General features: G+C 34.0%; 1 protein-coding gene across 1 annotated transcript in view; it reads left to right on the top strand.

The window, feature by feature from the left end:
* LOC145675369 (dynein intermediate chain 2, ciliary) overlaps positions 1-26645 on the top strand; it is a 105910-nt gene that overhangs the window by 23403 nt on the left and 55862 nt on the right. Inside the window, exon 2 of the mRNA XM_081745772.1 lies at positions 16915-17040. Coding sequence (XP_081601898.1) covers positions 16915-17040 — 126 coding nt within the window. The remainder of the gene's footprint in view (positions 1-16914; positions 17041-26645) is intronic.

The following is a 26645-nucleotide window of genomic DNA, read 5'->3' as shown; positions in this document are numbered from 1 at the left end:
AAGTTTTTCTATCTGCAAAATGTTCTGGTGAAAACTCTCACTCAGTTCATTGCTTATAGCAGCTAATATTTCGGAGAAATAACTCATGGAAATGCAGATAGTGAATTACTTTTAAAATACATATTTTACCCTTGTGCCTCGCAATTTTTCAAGAAGCTTCTGTACCCGTACTTCATAGTTTTCTTCTCTTACAAGTAATCGATGTCGAAATCTCGTTTCTTGACGAAACTTGGCAGAGAAGAACGGTTACAGCAAGAAAGAGTTAGAGAAGGAAGAAGAACCCAGGAAGAGGAAGAGAGGGAGAAAGAAGAATGAGAGGATGAGAGTGGAAAATGGCATGGCATAGAAAGTATGGGAGAAGAAACGGAGAAACTGAAGAATTTATTGAAGAAAGGAGGGGTCAGAACTTATAGAAAGAATGGAGAAACTTTATTAAGATCAATAAAGAAGAAGAATAGAAAAGGAACTAAAAAGATTAATGAAGAGGAAGAAGGGGTCATCTACAGGGTATGGTGTGAGGACTGCGATATGTCATATATAGGAGAGACAGGAAAGAGAATGAAAGAAAGGATAAAACAACATGAAGATGACGTTAGGAGGAAAAAAGATACCAATGCCATATACAAACATGTTAAGGAGACGAATCACGGAATTAATTGGGATAAGACGGAAGTATTGGAGGTGGAGAAAAGAATGATAATAAGGAAGTGGAAAGAAGCGGATTGGATAAAGAAGGTAAGAAGAGATAAACTGATGAACTGGACAGGGGGCTTAGCAATCAATGAATTATGGCAAGGAAGTTTGAATAACATAGAGAAAAATAAAAATAAAAAAGGCCTTTATCTGCACATTCCGTTACTTATATATATAATTGTTATTAGATTATTGTTATATATTATTATTATTATTATTATTATTATTATTATTATTATTATTATTATTATTATTATTATTATTATTATTTAGTACGTATCATTATTAATAATAAAATTCAAAATAATTGATGGAAACATCTAACAGAATGACCAAACGAAGTCCAATACCTATTTACATCAGTGTTACCAATTATGAAGATATATAAGTATGTAGTATTTAGAAACAATGGATAACAATATAATACATATGTAAAATTTTTCTGAACAGTTGATATATTATTTTTATTATTCTATTGTTCACTTGTTTCTGTTGCACTAGAGAAGAAACACCTCCTCCAGTTCCTTTCCAGGTGGCAACGTACCAAGAACTGACGAAACGTTGCCACGTTGGACCGCAATGGATATACGTTGGAATAAGAAGGATGCTGAACGAACATCTCCAGAAACGATAGATATGCGTCTGCCTACCTCTCTGATAAAATCAAGGCTTCTAGAACCCCATGCTCCACTGGTCTCGATAGCTATTGGAGCAAATATAAATTTATCGAGGAGATTATTGTATTTCCTTTCCTTTTCTGCCTCTCTACGTCTAGCAACTTCTCCAGCATTCACAACGGTCAACGGCAGGCTTGAATGGGCGAATGTGTCCGAACATGTAAAATCCCATACTAGAGATTTGCCTCTCATCCAAGGTATTAATGTCATGCCATCAGGTCGTTTACCATCGGAACGACAACAGCCTGACGGTTCACGAATCGAAGGAATTCCTGCCGTCGTGAGGGCTCGAAAAATGATGTCATTAACAGATGAATGTCTGGTGTTTCTGCCTATGCTCTTCATCCATGAGAGGCCATGCAGGCCGCGTTGGGTAACTTGATCCCCGCAAGCTGGAAAAAGGCCTTATAAGAACAAAAAATGAAGGAACGTGATTAATTGGAAAGTGAACACGAAGACTTATAGGATTGGCTGAAGGCCTCAGTAAATAAGAAAAAAAAATAAATAAATAAAAATAAAAAGTACAACAATGACCATATATATGTCTGTTAAAAGAATTTAAACTTTTTTCAGAACAATGACTATATATGACGGTTAAAGAATTTGAACTTTGTTATAACAACATTTTTATATATGTCTGTATTTTCATTAATTTCGATAGTGTCTGAAGAAGGATATGCTAGATATCCGAAACAGTTACAAATTATAATTTAAAATAAAGTTTTAAGCTTTGGTGAGTGTCTCTTTTGTTAAAACAATTAATCCAAAGCCATGAATAGTCTTACTATCGAAGTGACTCCAAGACTGAAAAGGAGTATATACACATGGAAAGATAGGAGTAGAAGGGAGATAGTGAAGATACAGCAAATATGGTTCCTGAAAACGTGTTTGGAAGAAGAAGTAACACCAAGAGGTCTCAGGATTATGAAGAAAGGAGTGGAGCACATATCACTGAGATTTAATGAATTACTAAAAAAGCCCGAAAAAGAACTAGTGTGGAGTGTAATTAGAAGAAATGAAGAAGAACGAAGGAGTAGAGAGACTACAGAGAGAATAAGAAGTGAAATAGCAGACGGACTGACAGTGTTTGTAAGAGAAGTGGTTATGAAGAATTTGGAGAAGTGGGAGAGAAGTTTTAAAGAAAAAGTGAAAGAGAGACTGATGAAGAAAGGGAAAACTTTAGGATGGCGTAAAGAAAAAAGCAAAGAAAGAGAAAAAATGAGAGTAGTGGACTTGGGAGACGTAAGAATAACGGAAGAGGAGGAAGAACTTCTTAGTTTAGGTCACAGATTCAAGGTGAAAGAAGGGGAAATAGACTTTAGAGAGCTGATTTACTCAGTGGAAGAGGCCTTAACGGACGTTAAAGAAGAAGAACAGAGAGAAAAGATAAGGAGAAGAGCAGTAGCGTTAGTGAAGAACAGCATGAAGAAAAGGAGTAAAGAGAATTTGAAGAAGGAAGAGAAAAGGGGTCTTATGATGTTGAGAAGTAAGAAGGGCATAGTAATAGAAAAGGCGGACAAAGGTGGAGCAGTGGTAGTTATGGAGAAAGAATGGTACAAGAAGAAACTGGAAAAATGTGACAATACATATGAGGTTATATTGGATAAGGACATGAAGGAAGAGGATCTATTGAAGAAAGTAATGAAAGAAGGAAGAGGTTTCAAGAAATGGATAAATATACAAGGAAGGATACCAAGAATGAAGGTTTCCCAAAATTACACAAGAAAGAGGTGAAGCTTAGACCAGTACCAGACTGTAGAGGCAACTACTGGGAGGCACTAGAGAAGGAGTTGAAGGAGATTTGTGAAAGCATAAGAGAAGGACAAGAATCGTGCAGAGTGAAGAACACAGAAGAAGCCAAGGAATTGTTAAGAAGAGTGGATCTAATTGGAGGCAGAAAACTTATGTTTAGTATTGATGTTAAGGCTATGTTCCCGAGCCTTAGTAGAGAAGCAATAATAAGTGTCATAGAGGAAGAAATGGGTAGTAAAAGTATAAAAGGATGGACAAAAGAGAAAGTAGTTAAGGCTTTGAACTTAATATGGGAAAACAGTTATTGTATAATCGGTGAGAAAGTGGTAAAAATAAGAAAAGGAATCAGTATAGGAGCCCAGTACTGGCAGAAATAATTATGAACAAATGGGAGAAAAAGGTGAAAGAAGAAGGGTGTAAGAACTTGATCATATTTTGTAGGTATGTGGGTGACTGTCTAGGCTTGTGGCAAGGGACTAGGAGACAATTAGAGAACTTCAAGGGTAATGTGGAAGATGAAGAAAAAGGCATAAGCTTGGACATGGAGTTGGAAGAAAATGGAAGAATAAACTTTTTAGACATGACCATAATAAAACAAGGAGAAGGCCTGGTTACGAGGTGGTACCAGAAAGAGTGCTCAGCGGGAGTGTACTGCTATGAGAGGAGCGACATGGATAGGAATACAAAGAGAAATTTCATAACAAATATGATAAGAAGAATAGAAATGATGGAGGACGAAGAGGAAGGAAGGAAGGAGAGCATACAGAAATTCTACAGACAGTTAGAGAAGAACGGTTGCAGCAAGAAAGAGTTAGAGAAGGAAGAAGAACGCAGGAAGAGGAAGAGAGGGAGAAAGAAGAATGAAGAGGATGAGAGTGGAAAATGGCATGGCATAGAAAGTATGGGAGAAGAAACGGAGAAACTGAAGAATTTATTGAAGAAAGGAGGGGTCAGAACTTATAGAAAGAATGGAGAAACTTTATTAAGATCAATAAAGAAGAAGAATAGAAAAGGAACTAAAAAGATTAATGAAGAGGAAGAAGGGGTCATCTACAGGGTATGGTGTGAGGACTGCGATATGTCATATATAGGAGAGACAGGAAAGAGAATGAAAGAAAGGATAAAACAACATGAAGATGATGTTAGGAGGAAAAAAGATACCAATGCCATATACAAACATGTTAAGGAGACGAATCACGGAATTAATTGGGATAAGACGGAAGTATTGGAGGTGGAGAAAAGAATGATAATAAGGAAGTGGAAAGAAGCGGATTGGATAAAGAAGGTAAGAAGAGATAAACTGATGAACTGGACAGGGGGCTTAGCAATTAATGAATTATGGCAAGGAAGTCTGAATAACATAGGGAAAAATAAAAATAAAAAAAAAGGCCTTATAAGAACCAAAAATGAATGAACGTGATTAATTGGAAAGTGAACACGAAGACTTATAGGATTGGCTGAACGCCTCAGTAAATAAGAAAAAAAAATAAAATAAATAAATAAAAATAAAAAAAGTACAATAATGACTATATATATGTCTGTTAAAAGAATTTAAACTTTTTTATAACAATGACTATATATATGACGGTTAAAGAATTTGAACTTTGTTATAACAACATTTATATATATGTCTGTATTTTCATTAATTTCGATAGTGTCTGAAGAAGGATATGCTAGATATCCGAAACAGTTACAAATTATAATTTAAAATAAAGTTTTAAGTTTTGGTGAGTGTCTCTTTTGTTAAAACAATTAATCCAAAGCCATGAATAGTCTTACTAACCAAGGGTAGGTGTAATGAATTTGGGGGAGTGTTAGGGGAATTGGGGGTGTGCAGAATACTCTCCGGACATATCTATTTTCACAACAGAAGTTGTAAACTTAAATAAAAAATAAATAAACAAATAAGTAAACTACTGCAGCATTAAATTCATAAAATATTTGCTTATGCCCAGAGACTTAATACAAACTATTCATTTACTTGTTAGAAGTAGTCCATGGATGTACCTGTATTGCAGTATATTGTTGTGTGTACTGGAAAATCGAGAGAAGCAGAGCCATCTTAGCGGCACCAAAGCCACTTGGCCGGGGGCCCCGCAAATATTGGAAGCCCCATGAACAGAATGGCATGTATTAATTACATGTATTAGGAGCAACATTTAGTCATAGGGATTACAACACACTGCTTTGCTCTGGGGCTTAATATGCTGTTAAATCGGCGCTGGAGAGTAGATTAGACCGGGCAGTAGAGAAGACAGCAATAGTGCCCCTCCCCCCTTTAGGCACGGGGCTCGATTGGAAGTAATGGGTCCAATCGGCTTAAGGCCTGCACTAAGATTAGGTTTTTTGACATGAATTATTTTCAAAGATACACCTATTAAGAAATCTTTGAACCAACTAATTCATATCAATGTGTATTTAATTATGTGTTACAGATATAAACTTATGCAAACACATACTTTACCATTGTATTTCTCGTAAAGTTCTAGCCCAATTTCATATATTACAGGCCCCCTTCCTGTTTAAAAACGTCGAGCGAAATACAGTATGGCAGAAATGATAAGTATACCCTCAAATACATGTCTACTTCCTCCCAGTGTCGGTTAATATGTTTTTGTTTTTCATCCCTTTACACGTTTTACAAATAAAATGAAATTCTCGAACTTGAAACATATTGTTATGGCTTATTCTGATCAATCAGGTTTTTGACCACTAGGACCGTCTTTATGGACGGAACCACTTCAAATTTTGCTTATGCTCGTTTCTTGATATTCCATACTTCTCTGCCAAGTTTCGTCAAGAAACGAGATTTCGACATCGATTACTTGTAAGAGAAGAAAACTATGAAGTATGGGCACAGAAGCTTCTTGAAAAATTGCGAGGCACAAGGGTAAAATATGTATTTTAAAAGTAATTCACTGTCTGCATTTCCATGAGTTATTTCTCCGAAATATTAGCTGCAATAAGCAATGAACTGAGTGAGAGTTTTCACCAGAACATTTTGCAGATAGAAAAAGTTTATGAAGGGGAATGGCCAGCGGGAGAATGCAATATACTATATGCACTGCCGGTCAAAAGCTTCCTGAAAGATCAAAAAATTTTGAACTATGAAGTCAGACTTGTAATATAGTGGAATTTTGGACAGAATACTTGGAAGTTTAGAAGCACAGCTACACTTTTAACATCAGAAGAGAATAATGACGTTATACAACAAGAAAAATTGGTAAATTATTTAAATGTTCTTCTGGTCAAAGTAACCGCCCTTTGCCGCTATCACTCGTTTTACCAGTTGGGACATGCAACTTACAAGTTTTTGTAGACATCCATCTGAAGTATTATTCCAGGCGTTCTGCAGAATGTCAAACATCAGCAGATGTTGGACTAACTTTTCGTACATTTCTGCCAAGCTCTTCCCAGAGAAGTTCGATCGGGTTAAAATCTGGAAACTGGGAAGGCCATTCCATGATACAAATAGCTCCGTCCGCTTGTTTCTTAAGATAATTAAAAGAATGTTTGAACGTGTTCTTCGGATCATTTTCCAACTGAAAAGCAAATCTGTGACAAATCAAACACAATCCTGAAGGAATAGCATGCCTACCTAAAATTTAATTATAACCATTTTTGTTCAAATTTCTTGTATTCTCTAAAGCAAACTAACTCCAGAATTTACGAAAGACTCCGGAACCCTCACAGAACCGCCTCCATGTTTAATAGTCGGATACACATACATACATACATATATCCCACTCTTTCACACACAATTACCGTCTCCTTTAGCGTAGCCGGCATAATCATGGGACGTAAAACTTAAATACTTAAATATTTCATTTCATTTTCATTTTCTCTCACACAATCACCTTAAGAGACGTGTGCACATAATCCTTCATGTCAAACTGATCAATTATTTTAGCACAGTATAACTTTATTAACTATATAGTAAACATGTAGAAAAATAATTAATAGATTAAATATTAGGATAGCATTGACGGGATAAAGACCCAATACAAATAATCTACTTAGCCTATATTTCATTCACTGGTGTTCGTCGAACAGAAATTCTAGCCGACAAGTACCCTCCTTAGTGAATCTTGTAATTGCTTGTTCTTTGAACGCATTCTTGTTTTCTCATATGTTTCCGATGCACACTTAATATACACAATCCACTGAGTCTTTCCTCCTCCATTCTTGTGCGTAACCAAGTTTTTACTCTCATTAAAAGTGCTAAATGAACGTTCTACTGTGCAAGTAGTCGCTGGAATCGAAAGAAATATTTCTGTTGCACTCCCAACAACGACAGCTGAGGCTTCGGCAACTGGGTATAGTTGGTGAAAGCAGTTGGTGGCATCTCAGCGATGATTTTCAAACATTTATTTATTTATTTAATATACAACACAACAGGCTTAATGCCCAATTATAGTGTTGTGTGCATACAGTAATGTTACATACATAAAATTCTTAATTATTTCTATAGAAAATTTCTAGTTTTACATATGATTGGAATCTGTTTTCTGATAAACTAAATACATCCACTTTATCAAGCTTATTTACAATGTCATTATATAACGTACACAGCCTCCACATAGGGGATTTAAATAATATATTGCTTCTGGCTTGCGCACAATAAAATGTACCTGTATTCTCTACTCCGGTTTTGCAAGTGGGAATCTGCAGTGATATTTTCGAGACCAACATCATACAATCAATCTTAATATTTAATAATTTGTATAAGAATAACAAGTCCAAGATCCATCTTCTTTTTTCTAAAGTTTAAAAATTAAAGTTGTTTATTAGATCATTGTAGGAAAAATATTTGGGATAAAAATTAGTTTTTTGTATGTAAGCATTTTCAAAAATTTCGTTTGAATGCTTTCTATTTCTTGAGAGTATTTTTTTTATTATTGGGGGTCCATATAGTAGAACAATATTCTAATTTTGATCTAACATATGTAAAATAAAGTGTTGCTAACGTTGTCTTACTGAAAAAGTCTTGCCCTATTCTGTACATTAAACCTAAGTTTCTATATGCGCTGTTTGTTATCATATTTATGTGTTGATTGAAATTTAGTTCAGGATTAAAAATAACAGCTAAATATTTAACAGTACTTGGCCTAGAAAGATTGGTTTCTTTCAGTGTATAGTCAAAGGGATGAGATTTCTTTTTCTCGTAAAAGAAAGAAATTTACACTTAGATATATTTATTATTAATTTGTTGTCATCGCACCATATATGAACTCACTGTAGGTCTTGTTCTAGTTGTATGCAGTCTTCAATTGATTTAATTCTAGAGTATAATTTGAGATCATCTGCGAATAGGAGAATCTCAGAATTTTCAATAAAAAGCGGAATATCATTAATAAGTAGGAGAAATAGCAGAGAACCCAGATGAGATCCTTGAGGAATCCAAGACAGAGTAGGAAACTTTTCAGTGACATGTCCCTTGTATAGAACAGGTTGTTTCCGATTATATAAATACGACACAATATATTCTATTGCCGACTTTGTAAAGTTTAGGCTTGCTAATTTCGACACTAGAACATCATGATCCACGACAACGAGTGCCTTACTGAAGTCGGTATAAATAACGTCTACCTGGCCGCCTTTTTCTAACTCTGTTGCTATAAAATTGGTTACAACTGTAGGTTTGTTGCAGTAGATCTATTGCGTAAAAAAACATGTTGATGTATTGATATAGCTGGTTTAACGTGATTGAGAATTCGTGTATATAAAATACTCTCAAGAATTTTGGCAAAAGGAGATAATATAGCTATAGGTCTGAAGTTTTGTATTTCGCTTTTATTTCCAGACTTTGGCACTGGACACACTAAACTTTATTTCCATTTTCCCGGATAAAAGTGCCTGTTCTTATGGATATATTGAATATAGTATGGAGTGGATACTTGAATATATCAATACAGCCTTTGACAACATTGGGAGAAATGCCATCAGGTCCACATGACGCTTTTGGTTTAAGTGCATTTATAGCCAATTCAATTTCTTGAAGTTGTATTTCTCCAAGTTGAAAGTTGTCCAACAGGCTACTGCATTCCGTCTTGTTAGAAATTAAACTATCTACGTCATATTTTGTTATAAACAGATTGGAAGTAATGTGCGAAGGCTTGAGCAATCTCACTGTCATGATTTATTTCTTTTCCATTGTAAGTCAAGGAGACTAATAAATGTATGTTTGGTTTCGCTTTTGACAAAACTCCAAAGTTGGCCCGGATCATTTTGAATAGAAAGTTCAGATTCTAGAATGAATGTTTTATACGCATGTGATATGTCAGTCTTTATCTATTTACGTAACTCATGAAATTTTTCACGATGATATAGGCTTGAAGTTATTCCACTTTTCCATTTATTATGATGATATGATTTGGACTTTATTTTTCTAATTATATAATAAGTGAACCAGCTCGGATAATTTGCATTAACATGTTTCTTACCGGCAATGCACATGCTAAAAACATCATTAATCATGTTGTAAAAGTTGGATAGCACTATTGATATCATTTGTTCGCCAAAGACAGTCCCAGTTTATTTTGTGTAGTTCAACGTATATTTTTTTAAAATCTGCTTTCCTAAAGTTGAAACCAAATACTTTAGGTTTTATGTTTTCTTCATGTCCATGTTCAAACATGTCCAAAATAACTTCAATGTGTTCTTGTACCTTGCAAAGATCTATTGTCTGTCTCTGTAGAGCATTTGTAGTTGGCTCTAAAATAGCACTGTATTTGGCCATGATGTGCATTGATATGATAAATGTACCAGATGACGCTGATGAATGCAAGTAACGACCACGTTGTCGCGCGCTTCTATTTCCACCAGAGGACAACTATTTTAGGCAATTCACTATTTCTTCAATTTTTTTTTTTTTCGAAAATATTCTGATGCTTTCGTTCATTCCGTGATTCACAGAAGAGGCATATTAAGAACAAGATTTCTTCTGACGAAACTTTCACTAAAAAATTTAGTATATCTTGCATAGTTGCAACTGAATTTCGGATGTGCCTAACTTCATTAGTGTCATTAACAACCAAATTTAATTTATGGTTAAGCACAATGAAAAAACAATGCCTTAGAATATTGTTCTTGTATTATTTTGTTCACACTACCTTCCGCTCTTGCCATTGTGGCACATCTCTCATAACCCTGTCCACATAATTTCGACATATCAAGGTCACATTTTGACAAAAAGGATAAACTTCAGTTACAATTGCCTTTGCATTAAGTTCCTGTAAAGCCACAAAACCAGGAATTCTTCTATTTTGGGTTGATTTAGAGTTGAGTTTAAATATCTAATTAATACTGACAACTGCTCTAAGCTAGAAATGTCTACAGTTTCATCAGCAATTACTGAGAGTATTTTTTTAATTTCCTTCCTTAACTAAAACATTTTTTAAAATTCCTTTTCACAAACTGAAATCAATTCATTTTGAATTCAATGTAAAGTATATTTCGCATTGCCCATTGTCCTTCAATGTGTTCTTTGAACACAGTGTCTCTAGCCTCGACACGAAAGTATAACAGATCATGGAACACGCCCAAGTTTGATTTATCACCTCAAGTATATCAAGCGCAGATAAAGATGGAAGATAATTTAGAAACTAGGTTTTTTTCTGTTTCTTTCAACTTGCTTGATTCCGGAATCCATCTGTTCTACGATTTTCATTGCTTTATTGCCTATCGTATTTACAAAGTATTTGGTCTTTTCAACTGACTCTTTATGTCGTTCAGGTTTCATGTGATATTGTGCTGCTTCGTGAAAGTTTTTATACTTAGTGAAAGGTCTAATAATTAAACTATTCTGAACACCATGGTGAACATTGGATTTAAGTAAAACACACGTGTGACACACATGTCCCTTAAGAATGGAGTAGTATGGGACCCATAATTCTTTATCCACTGATGTCTGAAAGGACCAGAATTTCCGACCAGTATGTCAGTTTTAAAACCGTAAGAATCTCTTGGAATTCTGGTGTGCGTAGCAGGTTGTATTTTAAATTATCATTCACATGATATGCTCCTAGATAATTTTCAGTATCTCTTTTGTGGCTTACAACACTGTATGCACCAGGACATGACACGATTGAGCATGATGCATCACCTACCCTATCATCCTCTCTTTCTCCTTTCCTATCCTTTATATTTTCAATCTTCTCCACATTTCCAGATGCAACAATGGTGTTTTCAACTTTTTGCCTCTTAGAAAAAAACATCTTATATCCATTCTAAACACTACACCATTAACAGAGATTAAAAAGAAAACAAGTAACAGTCACCGTATTACTGTATGTGGTTCGTGTCCTGCAGTTCCTTAGGAGGGCTTAAGCATTCATGACAGTCCGGGATTCGATCCTCTATGTTTTGGACGTCTCCTTTAGACTTCATTAGCAGTTCAGACTTTCTATCAAAGCCGACCATATAACCACTGAACAACACGGTTCAGAGTTCAGGTCAGAACATTCTGGGAAACTGACATAAAAGCTGATTCTAATCGTATTCTCAATGCCGATAGAATTTAATAATGCGAAAATTATTATGTTGCATAGGCATTAGTTATTTATGCTGAAAAGAAAAGTAAATTAGGTTATCATAAACTCTAACATACAAATTTAAATCATGGTAATTATTTAGATTAATTATGATGAAAGGATACGTGTAATTATATTTTCTTGATTTTAATCGATAACACTGAAGCTTCACTAATACAAAATAAATTACACTTTGGCACTTTGATTTGAATAATTGAATAAAATAATGGAATTTTACACTTGGCCCAATTATTCTTATTACATTCGCGGAAGACGCGGAAGTCGCGGGTTACCGGTTGAACGTCACTACATCGTTAGCTTCCGTAATTTTGATCTGTCACTTTTCACTTGCTTTGATGCTGAAGAGAGATAATCTTTGGCGGTTCCAGGGGGTTGTCCTTAAGGTTGGGGGATGAATTCCCTTACTTTCCATTTTATCTTCTTTCAGATAGTCTTGAAGTTGCTCCATTGCGCAGTTAACTCCTTTAGATTTAACTTTTGAGAGTTGTCCGAAGGCTTTGGACTGCGTTGCTTTACATGCTGTTATAGCACCAGAAACAATTGTCAGACTGACTTGGCTTTTCTCCCCGCTTCTCCGTGCTTCTACCAAGCAGAGAGGCTCGCAATGCAATCTGTTGATGTTAGAGCTAAAAATAACTATGACAACCTATAGGCAGGAATTTTTGGAGACGAAGTTTGCTCCCTGCGTCGAATTTTAGCACCTTATTTGGAGAGACGAGAGGTTTCACCAAGACTTCCGTCGTAGACGCGACGCACACACATAAATGAATATTCGTCTGTTTGCGGAGAGAAAAATTCTTAAGAGTGCTTTTATACGAGGTTCACTTACAAAGTTAAAATTTTCTTCATTAATATTCGATTAGCTGGATCATATGGTTACAACCGACTCCCGAGAGCAATTAAACTCAAACTTTTGTCAAAAGAAGAGCTTATAAATGTTAACCATTTTCGAAAATCAAAGGGAGCAATTGTCCCCTCTTGCCCCCTTCTTTGGGCGCCCTGAAAAAAACATTGTTTTCTGTGTTCCTTTCTATGAATTTTTTTATTCGAATTTTGCTCCCGTAATACTTTTACATCCGATGTCCGATGTCGAATCTAATATCATTATCACAACGTGGGTTTTTAACTAGCAAATCTACTGATTTTGCAATTTTCGATTTTCTTAGTACTGTTATGCACGCGATAAATAATAAAAAATGGACAATTGGACTCTCTGTTGATCTTACTAAGACATTTGACACTGTAAATCATAATCTCTTACTTAAAAGATTATGCTTTTATGGTATAAGAGGAATTGCCAATAAATGGATCGAGTCTTACTTCAAAGGATAGGTGTCAGATAGTTCAAATTACGAACGAAAATAATGGCAAAATTCATAAGTTAGTAGTTATAAAGGTACAATACTAACTGGTGTACCTCAGAGATCAGTGCTTGGCCCATTGCTCCTTCTTATTTACATTAATGATTTGACACAAGAAATGTTGCCTAATAAATGTGTTTTATTTGCTGATGACACCAATGTTATTATTACAGGTAACGTAAGACATGAAATCGAATATAATCTAAACAATGCATTCTCACGATTAAGTAACTGGTTAAGTAGCAATAAATTAGTTTTAAACAATGATAAAACTTCCTTGCTAAATTTTTATTATCCTCTTCAAAATAAATTTATTCCTTATGTAATGGTAAATAACAAAAAAGTCGACTTTTCTATTCCAAGTAAATTTCCTGGTGCCACCATTAGTTCGAAACTAACTTGGAATGAGCAAAACATCAATTCAACAAAAAATTATGTAGTATTTGTTTCGGCCTCCGTAGGCTAAGAGGTAATGCCACAACAGAGGCTTTAGTTTCAGTGTACTATGCAAAATTCCATTCTTTAATAACTTACGGTGTTATTTTTGGGGTTATTCTACTGAATGTATATTAACACGTTTCGCTTACAAAAGAAAGCACTAAAGATTGTGTTTGGATTGTCACCAAAGTCTTCTTGCAAGCCCATCTTTCGAGGACAAAAAATATTACCATTACCTTGTGTGTATCTATATAAAATTGTCTTGTTTACCGTAAGTAACAAACACTTATTTTTGAAAACAGTAACGTCCATAAATACAATACTCAATTCGTTAATAATTTGCATGTTATCCCCCAAAATTTCTATTTTTTTTAAAAAAAAAAAAAAAGCGTATATATTAACTGTACAAAAATTCTAAAGCAAAACAAATCATATTCTATGTTTAAATCTGATCTTTACAAGTTCTTAGTAGATAAGTGTTACTACTCGGTAAATGAGTTTTTTGAAGACAATGTATAAATGTTTTTTTTTTTTTTTTTGTTAATTATGTTATGAATGTGTAAGCTTATAAAAGTCATAGTTATGTATTACTCTATTTGTAAGTTTTTTATAGCATATATGTAATTATTTTGTAATTTTGACAACTGTATGCGTACTCGAGAATACTCTCATTTGTATACAAAACAGGCAAATAAATAAATAAATAAATAAATAAATAGATGTCAGTAAAATACTTGTTCCTAATATTTGAATTGTTAATGATAATGAGTCAGTTATTTTTGTGTCTGTGAAAATAAATTCAAGATTTACATTTTTACTTGAAGATGTTTTATTATTTATTTCACTTTTTACTATTTGCTACAGGTTTTTTGATTTTTTGAACATTAAATTCGTTTGTAAAATTCCATTCTTTTAGTCATTTTTCATACTTGTTTATATATACGTTTGTAACCCTCGCGTGATATCTATAAAGTTCTGGGTTTGATCCTTCTTATTTAACGATTACTGCTCTTATTATTTGACTGTATATATTTCTTTAATCCTAAAATTGTCCATAATTTAGATTATGTTTGTAAAGTTTTCGAGTAATTTTTGGAAATGCTACATGTATTAACAAAATTTTCCCAGGTTTTATCTATCGTATTTTGAAAGTAGGTATCGTTCCATGCTTCACAGCGTGAGATAGTTTGAGATATAATTAATATCATCTTCGCTAAAATTTCTTTTGGTGATTGTTTTGGGTATCCTGTTGGTACTACTGATGTCTAAATTTTGGACAGTAAAAATTTGAATATAATTCTCAGCGAACCTAATATTAAAGAATTCCATAGAATATTCTAATACATTTTTATTATCAGCATTTTATCTATTGCACTTTTTTGTTGTCTGTGTCACTGTAGTAGGTTCTTTAACTACCAGGGTTAAATTGTAAGAATCAAGTAGAAGCTGCACTATTATCTGTTTCGTTTGGCAAAAAATAATATTTAAATTACATCATCTATTAGTTTTACTTTATTACCTGAATTAATTAGTTTTTAAGTACCTCATCTAAATTGTAAACTAGTGCCGTAATACCACTGTCTGGAGTTCTGTAAACGAAGTTTTGATAGGTCCGTCATACATGACTCAAAACTTGTGTGTATGTGTGTGTGTGTGTGTGTGTGTGTGTGTGTGTGTTAAGGTGGTTGAAAGTTATATATATATTTTCATTTCTAATCCTTTTTTGATATAAATAGCAGCTTACCCTCTTTGGATGCCCGTTCTATAATAGGACACTGCTAATTCATAGTTATGTATTTTATAATACTCTATTTCGGTGGTTCTCAACCTAATCATGACTCTGTTTTTATCACATCCTCTTGCCAGCGACCCCTTATAATTTCTGGTTTGTAATAAGCTTGTGTAGGATTTTTAATACACTTATTACAAGATCTCATGATATCCATCTATTTCTATAATAGTGGAATCCATTTCTTGTATATATAGTGGATACAATAACTTCCCTAAAAGCTAATGGATTACAACCAAATTTGGTCGGTTCATTCATATTACAAATATAGAATCCAATTCGTCATACTGTTTCAAAATGGAGACCGTTTGAAAATTTTAAAACTTCGTAGCTCCCTTAATTTTGGGTCATATGATGAGAAAAAAGGGATTTCTAATTTTGGTTAAAAAAAACTTAGACAGTTGTTAAAAAAATATTGAGTATTTTAAATGACTTGATAATGTGTGTCACGAAGATTGAACCGGACATTGCCGTACTAGTGAAATCACACTATACCCAGAGATCTCATTAGCTTTCAATTTTAATTGTATTTCAATATGCAGGTTTTCTTGCATTTGTATTTTTCTGGTATTTTAATATGCAGTTCTCATTAGTTTCATATCGAACCTCTTTCATTTAAATTGATTTTTGAACACCTCTACACATGTTGAAAATGTTTAGTATACCTATTTTTGTTGTTCTTAACAGTATGTTTAAAAATAAAAATATGCCTATCAGAATAAAATTCAAAATAATATTTTAAAATATTTTCCGGTATTAGATTCTAATTATATTTATCCCTTCCGCTTATCTTTGCGACCCCCATGTAACCCTCCCGCGATCCCTCTAGAGGTTGCGACCCCCAAGTTGAGAAACACTGCTCTATTTAATCTAACTTAATCCAATGCTTAGTTATGCAAATGATTTGTAAAACTTCTAATTCTGTAGAAAGTATATTTCAAGCATGTTAACTTTATCCTTACTTAGCCCTTGAACATTCCAATTCAAAATATCAAATACCATTTCCGGACATTTGGAGTAGTTCGATTTCTGATTTTAATTAATTAATTTAATTTTGTTATATTTAAATACTAGTTTCAAGTTAGTTTCTGTTTCCCCGTTATTTAAGAATGTAATAGTTTTAGTATCGCTTACTATGAAGAAAATAATCATTGTAAAACCTTGACGTTCTTTTCCGTCACGTTTCGTGGCACAATTGTAGTGCTTTTAATACCGGTAGTTTTTTTTACTCGAATGCTTCTATACATAGGTCAATTGTTAATGATAGGTCATTTTCATTGTTTGTTTTAATATATAGGATTTTGTCAATTACTATAGGAGTCACACTTTCATTAGACTTTAGTGAGAGTACGTTATCTTACAGAGTTTTCCACATGATTGTTTCTTTTTTTCCTTGATTATTGAAGTGCATCCAATGTCTCGTGATGTGACATAGTTTTGCATTTGTGGATATTCTGCTCCAAGCCAGGTTTCAGCCCATTTGTCTCGCTAATGTAGACAGGAGATTAGTAGAGCACACGTATGGTGGCCAATTTCTTTATTCTTATATTGAGTTGTTAATTTGTTTTACATTACTAAACGTAAAGCTTATTATGTAGTTGGCTAATCATGTTATTGTTAAGTTAATACGTATTCTTCTTTCATTTTTGTAGTCCCGTGCAAAATCACCACCGGCACAGAAAGGGAAGAAGTCAGTTTTCTTTTCTGGAGCAGAGGAAGAGGACAAATGGAAAGTTACCTTAACAAAACCTCCCGATCAACTGGAACTAACTGATGCAGTGAGTAAAATTATGTAATCATTAGATACTCATTGTGACATCAAATTTATTTTTTCATTTTTACACACTTGGAAACACATAAGCCCTAAATAAATAACTATCACGTAATCTTCATTTTCAGATTTTAGTTCCAGATTTCTTCAGCCTAACAGAACAATGAAAATATTACACTTTTATCTTCGATAGCATTATGTGTTGGGTTATAATATATATTCGTAGCGAATTCTTCGTAAACATTTACAGTTCACAAAATTGTATATAATAATCTCTTTCAGGCTTCTCTGATAAAAATATGTTTGTATGATAGAATCAGATAATAAACCTTTCGTAGTAGTAGTAATGTTTATTGTAATTATTTAGTTTGAAAGTGCCAAGATAAAATATCGAGTACACGAAACTGATTATTTCCATCGTTTATTGCTTTTCGGCTTCAATCATTATTTAAATGCTATCAAGGCTTCAACAAGCATTCGGAAAATGTTTCCATTATCGAAGAGGAAAATTTGGACTCTTGTGTTGCTAACGTTTAAGGACTCAAATACGGAGGCTTGTTCGATTTGTATTGGACTAAATTAGGAACGCTACTGTTTGCGGAACAACTGTAGAACAATGCATCTGCTATTGTGAACAGTAATATGTCTCAAGTTATGGGTCGTGAGAATTGTGAAATGGCTTCATATAAAATCTTTAATGTCAAGGCTATGCTACGGACCTTTCCCATTCTCACTTTTTCCTATATACGCATAGTAAAACAGTGTCGGAAGAATAAGTTCATACTCGGGATAACTACTTCGAAAGCTGTTATGACCCTTATATAAAGCAAAAGCCTATGGTAAAACAGTGACCCAAGCAAAGCTTCAGAAAGAGGGCTCCCAGGAACTCGACCCACAATGCTGTAGGGTGTCCGCAAATGGGCGGTGCCATGCAATTTCATCGATCCAACGTGCAATGATCCATTAATTCAATTTGGAATCTTCAAGTGTAAATACAGCTATTAGTAAACTGTGATTAACATACACTGCCTGCTACTGCGCCATACAGAATGAAAGGCGTACTCCAAGAAACTGTATGAAAAGCACTTAGCATTTAGAAAGATGCATGATGTGTACCTCTGGTACTTGACAATATACTATGTTTTTTTTTTTTTTTCTGACAACTGTAATGCTTACATGAGAATTTCTCATGCTTTGTAAGCTAATGAAGCAGGCAAATAAATGAAATGAAATGAAATTCCAAATGGCAGACATTCGTCACATGTCATTGTAGCGATCCGAAGGGTTGCTACAACTTTGTTCGTCGCTGCTGGGAAAGTTTCCTGGGTGGATTTGGTTTTTATGGGATTCAGTTATGCGTGATGGTTTAGTTCGACCGAAACACACCGGAACGGCCTTCCAGAAAATATTTATGTTAGATATCCTGCAGTTCAGCAACAAATTGGCTCCAGTCTTGTGCATTATAGCCGTTCCGGTAAATACTTTGTTTTTAACTAAATCACTGGTTATGTGAGAAAGTTGCTTATACACAAGGTTGATAAAAATGTGAAAGTGAGTGTAAGATACTTCTAGAAACCCACTATGACACCTATCTTTAGAATTGATATTCCAATGGTGCGGTGCGGACGCCAACCAGATTAGGAACATTATGGCCAAGTCTTTAAGTCATACTACCAAACATTTCTACATTTTGTCGGGAAATAGAATATAAATTAGGAATTCGTGTCATTCCGTTTAAAGACAATGCTGTGAAGAGCCTTAATGCCAGTCCAATGAATTTCTACGGCTTTGGCTTGTTGAAAAGGCATCTCTAATATCGGCATCTGCACACTCTCGCTGGTATCTTAAAAGTTTGCAGGGACGAATGGGACCAAATTTCCTTGCCCGTGCTTCGCCAGGGTTGGTTCCAATGGAAACTTCAATGTCGGGTGATAGTCCATAGTGCATGGGTGCAGCGGAACACATCGATGGTGACGGCAAAGTTTCCCGTAAGATGAGTACCGTTCAAAAGTGGTCCAATATGAATTGAACAGTCTCCTCTATTCATTACGTAGGTGACTATTGATGTAGATGGTGTTTATTATATTTTGTGCTGATGTGGTACAGATAATATCTATATTATTGTGATAATGCCAAAAACGACAAGTTACACAAACAATGACAGTTACGGCGTTTATAACGTCCATACTGGCTCGCTTTTGGTAGTCTTCTATTACACGCTAAAGATCTGATTGTCGTGATCAGTACCTTGGCCATTCACATCTTATTTTAGAACATTAGGTTTAAATATTCTTCATGAACTTCTAGTGGTCTTTTGGGGAAGACGGAAGGATCAATATTAACTTTTCTAAAGCACGCAAACCATTTTCGAGCTATAGATTCTCCAAGATCTTCTGTGTCGACATTCTGTATTTTTGGCACTATTCAAAATATGATCAAAGGCAAACTTTAACGAAAGTCGAAAGTGTTCAGTGTTCAGTTGAGATTCCTTCTTCTAACTCTCAAAATAAATAAGTAAATAAATAAAATAATAAAGATTAGTATCAGATAAGTGTAACTCTGTGATCCTACTATCTTAACATTTATCCACCAGGCCTGAAGGAGATTGTTGTTCATTGATTTTAAATACAAAACAGCCTAAAAAATCAACACGAACTTATTACAATGCAATTTTAGTATTTCCTACATCAATGTTTTAAAACTTAAACTCTCGAGTATTCTTTACATGATATTATTGAACTGAAATAGGTGCTGCACGTGCTGGCGATAAATCATACAGCACATAGGAATTATCCTTATCTAAGAACGAGATACCTTTCTTGTGTTATGTACTCACAGTGTGTTACCCACCCACAAAATTGCACCTCCGATCGAGATCGTCCTCGCTCGTATGATACACCAGTTGCAATTTATACAGGTGCGTTTTGTTTAGCGTTGGGTGCTGGTGCGAATTATCCCTGATTCCAATGACAGCCATTAGGTACCTTCCTAATTCCAAGAAACGAATGTTCATGTGACCTCATTGGTGTCCTGTTTTCGATAGAGCTGCAACGTTGACAGCTAGCGTTAACTTTTGTGCTAATTTGACTGATCTGTGGTATGTTATTCCTAACATTCCGGTTAAAGCCTCTTGAATTACTTCGCCACCTTTCTACAGTTTCGAGTGAACGCTGGCAGAACCATCTCAATTTTTCATTTATCATTCTGATGTATATTGACAGTTGTCAAAATAGAGGAAAGTGGGATAGAGCCGGGTAGCTAATATTTGATGCCCTCTGGGAACTAAAGTTGTGCTATTAAAGATCTGTAAAATTACACATAGGACAAGTACAGATTAATGTTTACAATTATGACCATACAAGTTGCGGAGCGCTATTATTTATTGCTTAATAATGTTATAAATGGAAAAAGCCAAATCGCCTAGTTTTATCCTACTGTCAAAAAAAAAAAAAAACTGTGAATACATTCAGTGAATTAACATTCATTTGTACGTGTAATCTACATTAGGCCCCCTGTAACTAGAAGGTGGCCATGGGAGCTCTTCTCCGTTGTGACCACTCTGCTCCTCCTGAAACTTTCAGTTACTTGTTGTTATATATGAATTAATGTAAGATTAATTCAAGTTAGCCTCTCCAAAAATAATCTTACCCCCTGTCCTAGTGTTCAAGTTATTGGCCTGGTCTGCACAAATTCTCATGTTTAGTGGTATAATTCACTAGAAAAATATTGGCTTGTTTCGTACTTTCTTCATTCCATGATCGTCAGTTTGAATTCCCTTTGTAATTTCTAAGCATCTTCAAATCTGAAAAGAAAGAAAACATAAATCTAATGTAAGTAAAACAATAGCACATAAATACGCAATAGGCCCAGACTCTTCAGTTTACAGTTGGGCCAGACACAGCGTATTTTCTTTCTGAGGACTTATTTTAATTAGAGACCCATTTTAATTTTGTTTTGTAGCATTTGCAGATCATAACAATCATACTCACTCTATTGCATTAATTATTAGCAAATACTTTTGTACAAATAATAAATAGAGTTGTTAAAACATTATTAATGTTTTATAGATTTCATTGTTACAAATCGTTTAGTCTAACATTTGTTTTCAAACCTGTAAGGCCAACACAAATAATATATTTCAGTGTTAAGTATTAAAATACTTGTAACTGTTATTTTCAGATTGAAAAATTAGACCTACTTAACAATAAAAAAATTAAGCTATCTTCACTTCCAGAAACTAGCAGAGTACAACCGTGTACTCCCTGGGCCTACCCCACCATAGTACCTGGTATCATCCCACTTATACGTGTTAAACAAAACACAATGCCACCATACCTAGCAAAGAACTACATTCAATTAGTTCATGTCAAAACAATCCTTATTAAATACTGTATGAATAATGATATGTCTCTGTTTATTCTCTGCAGCAGGCGTTGAAGAAAACTTGAAGACCTAACATGCAATATTCCATTCAGAAATGCATGAAAACACAAAAAGCATCACTGACACAACACAACTGATCCCAAGCGATCGCTCTAATGACAGCTTTTTCTTGTCCAGTAGAAGGACTAGTTCACTTACCTAGAGGAAGAAGAGCATTCATTCACCTTGAAGTGGGATACCCGGTTTGAAACCAACCCACTCTACTCCACTTTCCCTACATTGGAAAAGTCACATGCATAAACTCTATATACAATTACTACATGACTTCATAGTAAATTTTATCTATCAGGATATAATCAATTTTGGTGATTTGATTTGTGTATTAAGAAATGTTTTCGCAACACCTCAAAGACCTTGTCGTTTAAGAATTTATCAATACTGTAGAAACTATTGTTAAAGTGAATTTTTTTTAACACTCTTGCAAAAAATAACATTTTTTACTATTAATTTCAGGTGTTGATAAATGGTTAAATAATTTAATTCCCATGAATATATATATATATTTATTTAAAAATAATCAAAGAAATGGTGAGGTGCATATTTACTAGTTGTAACAATCAGTTTTACCCTACCTGGAGCATTCAATAAAAAGGTATCTCCCCAAATAGTTTCGAAGTCAAGCTCACTTCTTTCGTGGTGTGAATAATGAAGCTTTCATCCAGTAGATTCTGGAGTTCATTTGGAAGGAAACAATCGTTAAATATTGTTTATATGTTCTTACCACTTTTCGACATCTGCTACAAAAGTTATGCAGTGTCGATATAAAATTCTAGTGAGCATTAAAAAGTAACAAGAATTCAATGACAATTTCAAGGTACATTAGCATAATATCACTAGGCTTGTAACTGGATAACTGCTATTAAATAACTTGTAGTCTTCCTTATTAGAAGTAGATGTGTACTATTATTTATTCAAAAATTACAAAACAGTAAACTATTATTCTAAAATTAGCTCATAGATCCTCAAGATAGACAATTTTCTCGTTCTTACTCCAGAACAAAATTTTCAAACGATAAACAAATTAAAAACGACTAGAAAAGAATCGAATTGGAAGAATCGCTTCTCGAATTCACAGAATGCTAATAATTGTAAACGTCGAAATGTAAAAATCATGGTGCAGCAGAATTGACAAAAATGTAAAAATGAAGATCCTATATTTAATTATTGATGTTAGTGTTTCTTTGGACTTGTAATTATGCTATTCCATCTTTTTTTTTTTTTTTTTTTCAAATTCAAATTCTTATGAAATTAGCTTTAACACATTTTTATTAATTGAAATTCAGCCTCTGCGTAAATCTGTATGCCTTTAGCCTCTGGATCAACCTAAAATAAATGCTCCTTTCCTTTTTGTGTTTCTGGTATGTTCTTTAATTCTCGTAGAAATATTCTTTTTGGTCATTCTTATATAAAATTGATTACAACGACGTGTGTTCCTGTAAACTTCTGAAGACGAAAGTGGAGCTTTATAGTACCTTTTGTACCCAGGAAATGATTCCTTAGAAGTGTTTCCAAATCTGGTCTCAGATTTAACCCCCAGTTTTTCAGCTTTTTTTTCTTTTCTTTTCTTTCAGAACCTTCTGTGAAATACCTGGCGACGGAAGAAGAGAGACTCATTTTTCGTTTTTGAATGATTGACTGATACGTTTCGGAATCTCTTTGCAGAATTTGCAAGTCTGTTCCTTCCATTTACTAGTAATTATTTTCTTATTATCTCAAGTAGCATGTCAATATGTTTTGTAAGCTCTTTCTTCTGTGAAAACATCTTGTATGTTTTTAAAATAACTTTTCCGAAACGTTGCTTTTGTTGAAAACGAATGTGCAGGTTGTTTGTGTACAAAATAACGTGCTGGTTCACTGGAAACAGCAGTTTGAAATGTATTATTGAATTTTGTAGAGCTGAGAATTTTTTGTCGTTGTCCGGTAAATTCATTTTCTGAGGTGAATTTTAAGTTTCGATGTATTCTGTTAAGTCCAGAGATGATATTTAATAAATCCTTGTCACTTTTATAAATCAGTAAGCAATCATATAGAAACCTATAAGTGTAATAAACTTGGATCTATCCTACTGAAGGTATTTAATTCATTGTGATCCCTAGGAGCGGAAACAGTAAACTTTCCACTGTCAGACCTTCAGTTTGCTTTTAAATCTCGTTTTCATAGAAAAAATAATTGGGGTTACACATATCTGTAGTGTTTTTTGTAACTTTAATAAATTATTAAGGGGCTGCGGTGGTTCAGTGGTAGAACGGTCACCTCTGGTGTGCATGAGGTCCTTGTTTCGATCCCAGCTCGCGCCAAGTGAGTTTTGTGGTGGACAAACACCGTGTGCGTGGTTTTTCTAGGAGTTCTCCCGTTTCCTCCCACTTTCTTCATTCCACCATTGCATTCATTTCTTATCATCATCACCGTCTCCTTAGCGTAACCGGTATAATCGTGGGACGTAAAACTTAAAGATTTCACTTGATTTTTCATTTTAAATTATTAAACCCAAAACTTTGGTTGCTTTCATTCATTGCTTAATGCAGTATATAGCTAAGTTTGTGGGAATAGAGAAACACACATGTCTATAACATTTATAGGGGTCAATTTTGTGTTATTTGCAAAGAAATTATGCCAGGAACAATATTAGAATTGTTCTTAATAGCATGTTTAGACTTTACGGTATTGTTGGTGGTGACTTCTGTTAACCATTTACGATCTTCTATATTGGAAAATACCATCCTGAGTGGATAGAGAATTTCTTCTCTATGAGTTTTTGGTACACCAAAAGTAATGGGAAGTGAGGGCTTTGCAATCTTTAAATGTTCTGCAATTTCTGAAACAATCAACCAAGATTAATCGAGTAGAATATTGACCTGTTACGGAGTAGATTAGCCCTGACAAAGCTGAAATTATAATTAATCATCTTAGATAGAAACTTTTCCATGTCGAAAAGCGATATAAATTTCTTAGATCTGCATTTTACACATTCAATAACAAATTTCAAATGTTCATTTTTAGGGAATTATATGCTTGCGACTATTTTGAACAAAACAATCTGCACGTTCAGTTTGAACAATAGCAACGTCGAAAAAAAAAATCTTTCTGAAAGCATACAGAATGTTTTCACAGAAGGAAGAGCTTACCAAACACAGACATGTGGCTAAATCTGGTAACAATTTTGTGAAGTTATTTCCCGGATACAAAAAACTACTGTAAAGATCCAATTTCATCTTCAGATTTTTTACAGTGACACACGTTCTTGCAATCAGTTTTATATAAAAATGGCCAAAAGGAATATGTCTACGAGAATCAAAGAACAAAGCAGGAACACAAAAGGAAAGGAGCCGTTTACTTCAGGTTTATCTAAACATCTGCAAGAATCTAATCTGATTATATTATATGAATATTTATACTTTTCTTGTATGTTGTGTGTGCTTGTGAGTGTGATATATGCTAATTACTGCTATTCTATGCGTATTTCATTATATATAATTTTGTTTTTGTGTAGTTGTAGTGGCGTATTTCAATTATTATCTTTATACTTGAAATTGTAAAATTTATTCTATACATTAACATGATTAAGTGGGAGAGGCACGGTTAGTTTTCACTTCGTCATGTAAAGTAAGAGTAAATAAATAAATAATCATAGAATTACAGACATAGAGATTTTACACAGAAGCTCATCTCTAATTGATAGAAATGTCTTCATTTTTTTTAATAAGAACAAAAAATTCGCTTTAGGTTATGCACTTATGTAGTAATATTGCATTTCCTAAACTAAAGTTTAAGATAAATAAGTCGCGAGATGTCAGATCAAAATTAAAAACTTCCGGAATAACAGTTTCACTCGAAAAAAGATCCATTATTTACATAAATTATCTCAACATTGTCGCACTCCCGTGTTTAAACAATACTGTAAGAGGTACAGAGCAGCTTTACATAGGGTCATAAAACAGACAAAAATGTTAGGAAATGATGCTTATATTTAGAAAGCTTCCAATAACATGAAAGCAACATGAAAAGAAATTCAGAAAGATGCATATGATAAAAGGATCAAAATAAATACAATACCACACAATCCAGTCTTTAATTTGGAAACAGGAAACTTGGACAAGAGATGAGATAGAATAAAATGCAAACAAACAAACACATCAATAATTAAACTGAACATTTTTATATTTTACTTTTTTATTTTTTATTTTTATTCTGTTACATCAAGATTTCTACATTTCGGCGTTTGCGATCATTAGTATCCTATAATTCGAGAACTGATTCTTCGAGTACTTTTCCAGCTATTTTTCATTTGTTTATCATTGGAAATTTGTTCTAAAATAAGAACGAGAAAATTGTTTATGTCTATGAATGAAGAGAGAAAAATTTGTTGATAATAGTTTACTATACTAATTTCTCTACAAAATTATTGTAACCATCTATTTGTAACAAAAAGACCTACAAGTTATTTGTTAGAAGTTACCAGTTAGAAGCCTAATACGATTAATTGTGTTAATGCATCATTGAGTGCCTTATTACTCTTTAGTGGTTACTTTAATTTTATGTCGACACTGAATAACTTTCTTTGGGAAAAGTAAGAAGAACACATAAACAACATTTAAGTATTATTTTCTTACAAATAAACTTCTGAAACAGCCTAATGAAAGCAGTAGTCTCCATGTAGTGCGTTTAGCAACATAATCTTGAAGACTCGCACCGAAGAAGAAGTGAGTTTACCTTCGAAACTGTTTTCGAAAATATAATTTTTTTGGGATGCTTCGGGTGAAAAAAAAAACTTTAAATTATCAAACTTTTTTATTGAAAATCTAATCTGACAAAGCTCATATAGATGAAATGAAATGAAATCTTTGAGTTTTACGTCCCATGGTTATGCCGGTTAGGCTAAAGGAGACGGTGATTATGAGAAATGAATGAAATGGTGGAATGAAGAAAGTGGGAGGAAATGGGAGAACCCAGAGAAAACCCACGCACACGGTGTTTGTCCACCACAAAGTTCACTTGGCGGGGGCTGGGATCGAACCCGGGACCCCAAGCACCAGAGGTGAACGCTTTACCACTGAGCCACCGCTGCCCCGCTCATATAGATGTCCATGAATATGCTAAGTATTTATATCCTTATTTTCCCAGTTTTGTTATCTCCATTAGGTACGTGCTCTTTGATATATAACCATATGT

The sequence above is a fragment of the Thermobia domestica genome, chromosome 2 (assembly GCF_964235325.1).
Source record: "Thermobia domestica chromosome 2, izTheDome1.hap1.1, whole genome shotgun sequence".
Lineage (NCBI taxonomy): Eukaryota > Metazoa > Arthropoda > Insecta > Zygentoma > Lepismatidae > Thermobia > Thermobia domestica.
The sequence above is the reverse complement of the archived record's forward strand: the minus strand, read 5'-3'. Positions and strand labels throughout refer to the sequence as shown.